Below are 11,912 nucleotides of genomic sequence, written 5' to 3'. Positions count from 1 at the left end.
GCGCCTATAAATATTTATTTTTCATGGTGATGGTTCATCAAAACATGGTAAGTAATTTGCAACAAAATTCAATCTAGGCTAAGTGCTTAATGTAAAAAGAATGTGAATGCAATTAAATAGTTCTGTGAATTTTGAAGCAAAGTGTAAAGCTTATTCATTTACATTGTTCAAAATGTTTTATTTGTGATTTGTGTTATAAATAAAAGCATCTTTCGTAAGTAGTACTACCTAAGTAAGTACATACATACATACATAAACTCACGCCCGTAATCCCTAATGGGGTGGGCAGAGCCACAAGTAATCAAAGACAACTTGCAGCCACTGTTGATACGATGTCGTAAGCTGGATATGATGAACCTTATGGTGATAAGGGATCAGCCTATCGCCCAACCTAAGTAAGTAAGTAATGACGGTTAAATTAGGTATTGTAATTGGCAATCCTCAGACGTCACACACACAGTTGCGCGTGTATCGTCAATGTGTAGTGTCTGTGTAAATCGAGGTTGTTTGTATGAAGTGTCTGGGTTACGTGTTAGCTTCGGCCCCGCGCCTTCCAAAAGTCCGGGACTTCATAGCCTCGAGATATGTGGAAACCGACATTATAAATAAGAATAACATATTTCTGCGTTCAGCGGTGAAGGAAAACATCGTGAGGAAACCCACATTCCCGAGAAATGCAGTTCGGAGGTATGTGACCTAACCTATATTGAACTGGTTTACTCTTCGCGGGTTGGAAAGTCAGACTGTCAGTCGCTTCTGTACAAAACCTGTCAAATCTTCAGGTTAGAAGTGGACCCTGTGAAAAACGGGAAAACGCTAGGGAGATGACGATATAAATTTTCGCACCCGTGATTTTATTCCACACGGATTGAAGATTACAAAAGGAAGGGTGAAAAAAAACACATTTTTCTTTTAACAACCAATGGCCCCGATTCCTGCAGACACCGCCTAATTTTATTTTAAGTTATATCCGTCGAAAAGGAAAGAGACGGATGATTCACAGCTCTTAATTTTAGAAAGAATGAGTAAATGAATGAATAACCCGGGCGAATCAAAAAGGTATGTCGCTGGTATGCAATCCGTTTGACGTGCTGTGTACTTAACTGTGTCGGGTTATTGACTGATGTTAAAATTTTTAAGACGGTTGTTTTAGATTTGTGCTTAAAATTGACGTGTGTTCATTAAATTTTATGCTTGTCGAGTACCCGTCCCTTTCCTTTTCGGCGGATAAGAATATGACAGATATAACTTAAAATAAAATTAGATGGTATTTACAGGATTTAGCACCAATATATAATTTAACCTATATAAGTATATAACCTACAAATCTACCAGTAAACTCTTGCAGTAGGTTTCTCAACCAGGGTAGTGTTGGTATCCAGAATTTTCTTCCCAAATTGCAATGTGAAATGATCGAAGTTCAAATACTCTCCGTCGTCTATTTCCAGAATCAGTTTCTTGACTTTATCTTTGGTTCTCTCAACGAAACAAGCGGCCAGCTTCATTTCTACTTCTGCGTTGCGTAGGCCGATGCAGTAGGCTCTGAAATAAACACGACATAATCAACAATTTATTATTATTTTATTTTTTAGAGAAGGTGCAGGTCGTGTCGTATCGGGAGGTGAAGGTTTTGGCGAGAAGAAGAGAGGAATGGCGATTACTCCACCGACAAGAGCGCAGCTCTTAAATAGAGAGAGAGAGAATCAACAATTTGGGTAGTCTCCTAGGTCAAACATAAATTATGGAATTCTGAAATTAGTTTTAAGTCTTACGATTCAAATTTTAATATTAAAAAGTTAATGTAATGTCTTAAACCTAGATAAAAATCTATCTATCTTTAGTAGATAGACATTACAGGTTGGTCACCTGATTGTCCAAAAAGTAAGATGATCCGTGCTTCAGAAGGCACGTTAAGCCGTTGGTCCCGGTTACTACTTACTGATGTAAGTAAGTAATCGTTACATGAGCCATGTCAGGGGCCTTTGGCGGCTCAGTAATAACCCTGACACCATGGTTGATGAGGTTGATAATTCTCACAACCCACACGATAGAAGACACGAAAGAAATGCATAAATGTCTAAGGTCACTGTACCTTGATGCCCTGGCTAACACGGCTGTCATAGCCAGAATTTCAGTCGCCGCTTCAGCTAGCCTGTCGAGCTCTCTGCAACAGAACGAATATTTAGACATTAACCAATTGTACTTACTGAAAAGTCAAACCGATAGGCATATCAGTTAATGAAAGTCGACGGGCATCTCACATAAGTCGACAGGCATCTCATAGAAGTCGACGGGCATATTATACAAGCAGACGGGCATCTCATAGAGGTCGACGAGTATTTCACAGAAACCAAAGGGCGTCTCATAGAAGTCGACGGGCATCTCATAGTAGTCATCGGGCATATTACAGAAATCACCGGGCATCTTACATAAGTCAACGGGCATATTATAGAAGCAGGCGGCACCTCACAGAAGTAGACGGGCATCTCATAGAAATCGACGGGCATCTTACACAAGCCATCTGGCATCTTAGATAGATAGATAGATCATTTATTTGGCCTACAGTCAACGTGCATACAATATAAATCAACAAAAATACACACCACATACAATTTGTTTATAATACGCCAGGCATGTATGTATGCAGTCTTACAGAAGTCGACGAGCGTCTCATAGAAATCGACGGGCATCTTACATAAGTCGACGGGCATCTTACAGAAGTCGACGGGCATCTTACATAAGTCGACGGGCATATTACATAAGTCAACGGGCATCTTACAGAAGTCAACGGGCATCTCATAGAAGTCAACGGGCATATTATAGAAGCAGACGGGCGTATCACAGAAGCAGACGGGCATCTCATACAAGTCATCGGGCATCTTACAGAAGTCGACGGGCATATCATAGAGGTCGACGGGTATTTTACAGAAGGTTAGAGTCGTAAAAGGGACTTACGTGTAAGCCGTGGTAATGTCCTGTCCGTGTCTGGTCATGAGCGTGTCGCAGGCATACTTCATACGCAACACGCAGTACTCCAGCTGCTCAGCCGGTTGGCGTAGAGAGGGATGAAGGTGCTCTGCTAGGTAAAGTGTCAGTTTGGGAGCGTCTTTCTCCTGGAAATCATAAAAGGTTCTTCAATGAGCTGTAAGCAATAAGTGTTCTTACGATAACACCAGATTTCTTTGTTGTCTTCTATCGTGGGGGTTGTGAGGTGGAATACCAACCTCACCAACCCTGGTATCGGGGTTATTATTGCGCCGCCAAAGGCCCCTGACTCATGTAACGACTACACATACTTACATCAGTAAGTAGTAACCGGGACCAACGGCTTAACGTGCGTTGCTAAGCACGGATCATCTTACTTTCGGACAATCAGGTGATCAGCCTGTAATGTCCTAACCAAACTGGGGATCACAAAGTGATTTTTGTCATATGTCCCCAGGGGTTTGGACCCGGGGCCTCCGGATCGTGAGCTCAGCGGAGCCACTGGAGGGCAATGATGATGTTTTATTATATTTTTTTTTTTATGATTATGGTGATGAAGGTGATGAGGAGCTCGATGGCGCAGCGGTTAACGCGCTCGGTGTGCGATTGTTGAAGTTAAGCAACTTTCGCAAAGGCCGGTCATAGGTTGGGTGACCACAAAAAAAAGTTTTCATCTCGAGCTCCTCCGTGCTTCGGAAGGCACGTTAAGTCGTTGGTCCCGGCTGCATTAGCAGTCGTTAATAACCATCAAACCGCACTGGGCCCGCGTGATGGTTTAAGGCCCGATCTCCCTATCCATCCATGGGGAAGGCCCGTGCCCCAGCAGTGGGGACGTTAATGGGCTGATGATGATGATGATGATTTTGGTTTGATTTTTCTTCTTTTTTTTGTTAATGATTTTTGATCTTGGTTTTCTTTTTTTTTCTTTTTTTCTGTGTATTGATTGCCGTGTGGTTTCTGTCTTGTGTTGAATGTAATGTACCTGTCTGTCTGTCTGTGGTGTCCGGGAGTAATAAATGTTTCTTTCTTTCTCTCTTTTTTTCAATGATGGAGACCCTAATGCTTCCACCTCACCTGAAGTCTGTTAGCGATGACCTTCTTGATGATGAACGTGGGATGGAACAGAGGGTTCCTGACCTGCTTCACCTCCTGCGCCATCAGCTTGCCAGCATGATGGATGCCGTTGAGGGCTGAAATTATAGCAAGAGGTGAGGGGATGAGGTAGGTTCCCGCTACGAATTGGCGCGGGGCAGGGAGTTTCCGTTGATACGTAGTCTTTTCTATTTTTATTCTATGAAGTAAAAGTCGATGACCATCTCCACCAACCCTAGCGTAGGGCTGAACCACTTTTTTTTTTAAATAACGTCTAGGACGCTGTGCCGAGGTTTTCCTTGCAGCTTCTTATCCCCGGCTATACAGTGAGGGTTTAGGCGCATAATGACAAAAACGCAAAATGACAGATTCACAAAATGTCCAAAACGCAAAATGTCAGATGGCGTAAAACGCCGGTTTCGCAGAATGACAGATTCGCAAAAAGACAGTTTCTCAAAATGACAGATTGGGTTGTGAGCTGCAGCTCAACTACTGCAGTAGTTTTAGGCGGATGAGACGTTCGTTATGTAAAAATTGACGATGCAAAGTGTAACTATGTAACCTATTGCATTATATATTAAATACGAACCTATGAACATATTAACGCTATGCAAAGTCTCCCCACGTAGTATCAGATGTCTGGCCTCGTCGAGCAGAGTACCGCTCACGCTTGGCCACTCCAGCGCTGGGATCGCCAGCAGGCTCAGCACCGAGGGCATAGCGTGTGTTGCCATGAAGTTTCTAGAACAATAATATAATTCATAATCGCAATAAAAATGGTATTACAGTTTGCAGATGGTCAGCATTTAACATTTGGTCTACATTAATAAATACCCGTTAATAAATATATATATATATTTAATATATAATGGGTCTTCGATAGACAAGAATGGAGAATGCTACACCGACAAGAGCGTGACTCTTAAATGAGAGTTCAATATAATAACGCGTTCCGGGTGCTGGTGGGGCTGCCTCGTTTCTGTAGCGCATCAGGGATGTTTGCGGATGCAAGGATGGACTGCTTCTACACCATCATGCGGAAACTTAGCACATCACTTGTGCGCAGGGTGCGGGCCAGCCCCAGCAGCGTCCTGAGCGTGTTTGCGAGTAGGTTTGACTGTCAGTACATGCGGCATTGTTGTATGATGCATTTACTGACAAACAAAAACTACTAGTCATTTTAATTTTATTGTATTTTAATTTTGGTTTTAATTTTGATTTTAATTTAATTTAATTTTATTTATTTTTTTAAGTGTGTAATTAATTAATGTAATATGGACCATCATGTCGGAAATAAATGATTTTTGATTTGATTTAATTTAAATTAGTGATGATTTAACTTATTTATGAATTTTAATCAAGAAAACGTAATAATAACATCATAACCTTATTTCATTTCATTTCATAAATCCGACATTTTGCACGTTTTTCTATGACGTCACAGTGTGCTTTCTCATACAAATTCCATATTATTTTCGTGTTTTGACGTTTAGTAAAGAGTAATAATTGATTTGCAAGAGAAGTGTGTCAGGATCGAAGAAGATACAAGTCTCAACCAATTTTATATTTGGAAAAAAATAAAAAATAAAATATTGTAAACTGTATTAGTTACAATTATTAATTAGTAAAATAACATAAGCTCACGCTATATCCTAATTGTGGTAGTCAGATGTACATCCTCACCGAGCTTTCTGTTAGACCAACCTGATAGGTGAGCCGTATCGCCGTCTATAATGGAGCCAACTGTGTTAGTGAAAACTGCACTTGAGATAAATTAATAACTCATTGGCGCAAGTCCGGTACCGGCGCTCGAAATGGGCGAACCACGTTTGAGAAAAATGAAAAAAAAAAAAAAAAAAATTTTTTTTTTGGTGGATTTTTTTTTCTAACTGCAGATAGCCGCCTCCACGCTCCTCCTCCTCCTCCGCCTCGGTGTCGGGCTGGTCTGCTTGAGAAAAATGAAAAAAAAAAAAAAAAAAATTTTTTTTGGTAGATTTTTTTTTTCTACCTGCACATAGCCGCCTCCAGCTCGGTGTCGGGCTCCTCGTAAGCATCCATCAGGCCGGCTGTGAAGTACTCGGCGCTCTCACTTGCATATATGTCGAGGAGGGCCAAGCCAAACGCTTGGCGAATCGTTGATAGCTCCGCTAATGGTTTCCCTGTGAAAATGTACATAAAACCATGGTAGCCTAGTTGGTAGAACGCCTCTCACTTTGAGGTCGCAGATTCAAATTCAAGCCTAAACCAATGATTGTCGAATTAGTTTTCGAATTCACGTTTGGATCATAAATTATTATCACGTGCCCAGCGGTGAAGGAAAACCTCTGAAACCCACATTCCCGAGAAAAGCAATATTTCAGAGGTATCTGACCTAACTTGTATTGGGCTGGTTTTCCCTTCGCGGGTTGGAAGGTCAGACAGGCAGTCGCTTCTTTAAAAAAACGGAACTGTCAAAATCGTCAAGTTAGGTAAGCGGACCCTGTGAAAAACGGGATAATGCTAGGGAGATAATGGTGCTGATTTCTGCAGACGTCATCTAATTTTATTTTAAGTTATGTGAGAGAGAGAGTCTATACCTGTCATTTTCTTATCCGTTGAAAAAGAAAGGGACGGGTAATAAATTTATAGAACACACGTCAATTTTAGGCAGAAATCTAAAACAACCGTCTCAAAATGTTACATCGGCCGACAGAATTAAGTTGACAGTACACGTCAAACGGTTTGCATACCAGCGAGATACCTTTTTGATTCGCCCGGGATATTCGTTCATTTACTCATTCTTCCTAAAATTAAGAGCTGTCAATCATCCGTCGCTTTCCTTTTTGGTGGATAAGAAAATGACGGGTATAACTTAAAATAAAATTAGGAGGTGTCTGCAGGAATCGGGGCCATTATGTGGTTCATACACAGTACATAAACTGCCTATATACGTCCCACTGCTGGGCACAGGCCTCCCCTCAATCAACCGGAGGGGGTATGGAGCATACTCCACCACGCTGCTCCACTGCGGGTTGGTGGAGGTGTTTTTACGGCTAATAGCCGGGACCAACGGCTTAACGTGCCCTCCGAAGCACGGAATCATCTTACTTTTTCGGACAATCAGGTGATTCAAGCTTGAAAAGTCCTTACCAAACAAAGGACAGTCTCACAAAGTGATTTCGACAATGTCCCCATCGGGAATTGAACCCGGACCTCCAGATTGTGAGCCTAACGCTCTAACCACTAGACCACGGAGGCTGTCATACACAGTAAACGTGTTAAAATAAAATTAGATGGTGTTTACTACACTTACCACTTTTTTTTGACGTGACTTATTGTATATTTGCCGCAGATGGCATTAACTACTTGGCCGGACAAAAGGGGGGCGCTGAAGGCTCTCACCCGGTACAACGTTTAAGACAACAGGCCTGAGGGTGCCCAGTTGGGCGCGAACCTCGGCTCAGGGCGTCGTCTGAGAGGAAGAATATTTGAAAGGATTAATCGACCCTAGTGAGTCGATAGCGATAAGCGCTGAATGAGGGAAATCGTCGACCACGCCGGCGGGGTCGGTATCGGGGTCCTGAAGTGTTTGGTGTCGCGAGCTGATTGGCTGCCTCTATGGCTAGAGTAATCGTCGGGATCGTATATTACGTCCTTCGGAGCACTTACCACAGAACACTTTGGAATGCACGTACTCCCCACACACGTGCAGAGTCTTGGTCAAATTGCTGCGGCTTAAGGTGGCCGCGTGCAGCCGGGACAATCCCAGGGTCTGAGCCAGCTGGGCGTCACTGGCCAGTTCCAGCGGTGTGCCTGACAAAGACAACAGGATATTACATAATTGTCGCTCTAGCGAGACGCGCCGCTAGAAAAGGACGGAGCGAGGAAGCACCATTAGAGCGAGACATCACTAATGTTAGAATAGGATGACAAATGTAGATAGCACGCAATGGTGCTAATTCCTGTAAATACCATCTAATTTTATTTTAAGTTATATCTGTCATTTTCTTATCCGTTGAAAAAGAAAGGGACGGGTAATCGACAGGCATAAAATTTATGTAACACACGTCAATTTTAAGCAGAAATCTAAAATAACCGTCTAAAAATTTTACATCGGCCAATAACCCGACAGAATTGAGTATACAGCACGTCAAACGGATTCCATACCAGCGAGATGCCTATTTTATTCGCACGGGTTCATTCATTCATTTTAAAATTAACTTGTTGACAATCATCCGTCCCTTTCCTTTTCGGCGGATAAGAAAATGACGGTTATAACTTAAAATAAAATTAGGAGGTGTCTGCAGGAATTAGCACCAATACCTAGCTAGTTGTGAACCCAAAAATAGTACTTAAGGGCGATTGCGCCGAATAAACACGCTTGGAATTCGATCGAGACTAATTATAATAAAAAAAAACCCACAGTCCACATCAATAATGGTGGGCAGAACCACAGAATTCCACTCTTCTCTTCTTCTATCGTGTGGGTTGTGAGGTGAATTACCAACCCCATCAACCCTGATGTCAGCGTTATTATTGAGCCGCCAATGTCTACTGACATGGCTCATGTAACGACCACTCACTTACAGTAAATAGTTCCCGGGACCAACGGCTTAACGTGCCTTCCGAAACACGGATCATCTTTTCGGACAATCAGGTGATCAGCATGTCCTAACCGAGCGAGGGATCTCAAAGTGACTTTCGTGATATGTCCCCACTGGGATTCGAACCCGGGACCTTCGGATCGTGAGACCAACGGCCAAAGCCTTTTAACACAGGTAATAGTAGTAAAAACCAAGTCTTACCAGGGGTTTTAATGAAGCTAACGAAGTCCCCGTCCTTGGTGATGCCCTGAGCGCCAGGGTGTACCAGCAAGGCTTTGAACCGACCAGTTTCTGTGACCGTTAACACTAGCAGATAACCCTCGTTGTAATAGCACAGCTTCTCCCCTGATATTCGCCATATACCTGTTGATTAAAGAGTAGTTGATTTAAATAAGCCTCCAAAAATGCATTGGCCAAGAACCCGACAGAATTGGCTATTTGACAGTTGTAACCATAAAATATGAAATATGTCAGATATGGTCTTCTTCTTAGCGTGTGGGTTGTGAGGTAGAATACAAACCTCATCAACCCTAGTGTCAGGGTTATGATTGAGTCGCTAAAGGCCCCTGACATGGCTCATGTAACGATTACTCACTTACATCAGTAATTAGTAACCGGGAACAACGGCTTAGTGTGCCTTCCGAAGCACGGAATCATCTTACTTTCGGACAATCAGGTGATTCAAACCCTGTAATGTCCTTACTAAAAAAAAGGACAATCTCACAAAGTAATTTCGACATTGTCCCGACATTGTTGCCATTGGGAATTGAACCTGGGCCTCCAGATCATGAGCCCAATGCTCTAACCACTAGATCACGGAGGCTGCGTGAATAGGAAGCATGCTAGACTAAATTATTACTGTTTGTACTCATTCATTCATTCTGTTACAATTTTAGCTCACCCTGTCCATCCATCTCCGCTGTAGTCCGGAAGTCAGCCTGCGTGATCCTCTCAGCAACTTTCTCTTTAATACACAGCCCTATGGTCTTCTCTCCAGACGTCAAGTCATCTATGATTTGCTGGTACTGGTCCGAGGTGAGACCGATCTTTAGGGCTTCAAGAGCCACCCAGTGGTCGCTTATCTGTTGACCGAGTTGTGTGTCAGAGGCTATGACTTCTAAATATCTGGAATTAAAAGAAAATTTAATTACATTATATATAATAATTTTTTTAATTTACTTTTTTTTATATTTTTATCATTATCCAGGGCGCAATGGCGTCGTGATTAATACGCTCGCTATTACATCAGACTTAGCTGTTAACAGGTTAAAAAATGATTATAGTCAATGACTCTCAAGATGAAAATCAAAATGAAATGAACATAATATTATATTTTTTTAATTATCTGTATAATTGTATTTGTATAATTTAGTTATCTACCTAAAAAAATAAATAAATAAACAATTATTATTGGCTTATGTAACAGTCTTATTCCAGATGTAACTTTTATTTTATTTAATGTTTTATTATATAAACTGTTGGTGTACCTTTTAATAAATAAATACATAAATGAAACACAAATAGCGACAAGGTAGTGCAGTCCTGTGTTGTTTTTCTAAAGACATTATTCTTCTTCTATAATGTTCTTCGTGCTTCAGAAGGCACTTTAAGCCATTGGTCCCAGGTTTTACATTGTTACTACATACACCAGTATGCAACAAAAGTGCAGTATGCACCAGTAGCAATGACCCCTGACACAGCTCATGTAACGATTATGATGGTGTAAGTACACCAGTAAGTGAGTAAGCTGTGTCAGGGGTCATTGCTAGCTCAATAATAAATTGGAGGGTGGGGGCTTACGTTTCAACATTAATTGGCATCACATTTCTTTATTTCATTAAACATTTTTAAGGAAAAAAGAATACAAAAGACATGGCTGTATGGGCTTAGTTCCCATTGCCTTGCCCTTAGAAAAAAAAAAACAAAATAGGTACTTAATTTCTTACCTTAAACTTTCAGTAGCGTTCATAGCCAAACCTCCTTTAGTCAGACTCACTGGTCCTGCATACATTTTAGTCTTTTTCAAAGCTTCTACACGATCATCTCTTGACTTTTCTTTATCAGAAAACACTTTATCAAGAGCTGATAATCTGTATTCTAGCTGCTCAGTTTCTTCTTTATTAATTACTTCGGGATAAGCAAGCATATCCCTGTTGAAAACCGACACGAAAACATCTTTCATAAATGGCGGGATTTTCGCCTTCCTGCGCTCGGTACGTTCTAAAATGGATATATCTTCAAAATCGAATTTATCTTCTTTTACTTGTGGCTGAGTAGCTTGTGAAGATTCAAAATTAGAAGCGGAAAGTCGAAGTTTTCGAACGAAGGGTCGGGTCAGGTTTTGGTTGCGAATCGTACAGATTTTCCGGGCTATATTCATTTTGATATTTTTGTATTGTTGTTAGCCAGTATTTTACACAGTTTCAGCAATGTTTTCTAGTTTAATTTGTTATCCAACTGTAAGAGCTCGGCTTTTTGAGGTTATGTCGATATTTAGATGTTCAAAGTGACAGCAGTTGTCAGTCAAGATGACAGCGGGTCGTTCGTTTTCTAGTAATTTCAAGCATGAAATAACGTTATAACGGTTATACATTATCGTTATATTTAGTTTATTGTAATTCCAATAAATATAGTTTTATGATTCTTTTAACAACCTTTCGCTAGTTTTATACTAGCCTAACTAGCCTGTCTGCTTTTACTGACAGATAAAAATCCAGTAACTCTATATTAAATTACATTCTGATACAAAAATCTAATATACCGTCTTTAATATAACGTGTTTAGTTAATAATCACACCTGTATATCCGAAGAGGGGAGCTAGCAGAGGTGTATAAATAATACGTTTACTGTGTCGCTTTAAAGGAGGCCATTTTATCGAAGTCTGTTAATAATAATTAAGTAGTTATATGTATACTTAACTATAATGGCGTTGATTTCAGGTTCCGGGCAGCCCTCAGCGGAGGGGGAGGCGCTTGACGCGCTCCCATGGGCGCTGGGCCCTAAAGGGCATCCGCCGGCGGGGACACGGCTGTGTGCAATTGCGTTCCCGTATCCCCGCCACACGGCGGCAAGGAGGAACACCGTTGGGTTTTAGTGGGTATACCGGGTGGCGACACCCGGGGAGTCCCACATAACCACGTCCCCCCCCCCCGGGCGGTGTGGTATGCGTAACGCATTTCCCAACGTTAAAAAAAAAATGGCGCTGATTCCAGCAAACACTTAATTTATTTTAAGTTATAAAGGTAGGTTTA

General features: G+C 41.5%; 1 protein-coding gene across 1 annotated transcript; it reads right to left on the bottom strand.

The window, feature by feature from the left end:
• Positions 1 to 927: 927 nt before the first annotated feature.
• On the bottom strand, positions 928 to 11,165 carry LOC126378866 (complex I assembly factor ACAD9, mitochondrial). Its single transcript, XM_050027344.1, has 10 exons — positions 10,607 to 11,165; positions 9,562 to 9,785; positions 8,862 to 9,023; positions 7,726 to 7,869; positions 6,086 to 6,236; positions 4,667 to 4,818; positions 4,060 to 4,175; positions 2,956 to 3,113; positions 2,093 to 2,164; positions 928 to 1,542 (listed from the first exon to the last, which is right to left on the bottom strand). Exons 1-10 carry the CDS (start codon positions 11,038 to 11,040, stop codon positions 1,329 to 1,331), a joined length of 1,827 nt encoding a protein of 608 aa, XP_049883301.1. The 5' UTR covers positions 11,041 to 11,165; the 3' UTR covers positions 928 to 1,328.
• Positions 11,166 to 11,912: the final 747 nt, after the last annotated feature.

The sequence above is a fragment of the Pectinophora gossypiella genome, chromosome 27 (genome assembly GCF_024362695.1).
Source record: "Pectinophora gossypiella chromosome 27, ilPecGoss1.1, whole genome shotgun sequence".
Taxonomy (NCBI): Eukaryota; Metazoa; Arthropoda; class Insecta; order Lepidoptera; family Gelechiidae; genus Pectinophora; species Pectinophora gossypiella.
Note: the sequence above shows the minus strand (reverse complement) of the source record. Positions and strands in the feature narration are given on the sequence as shown.

Coding starts and splice junctions, on each gene's coding strand:
- LOC126378866 (XM_050027344.1), bottom strand. CDS start 11,040: ATGAATATAGCCCGGAAAATCTGTACGATTCGCAACCAAAACCTGACC. Junction 3,114..4,059: donor TCATCGCTAACAGACTTCAG/GTGAGGTGGAAG, acceptor TATGATTTCCAG/GAGAAAGACGCTCCCAAACT. Junction 1,543..2,092: donor GTGTTAGCCAGGGCATCAAG/GTACAGTGACCT, acceptor TGTTTATTTCAG/AGCCTACTGCATCGGCCTAC.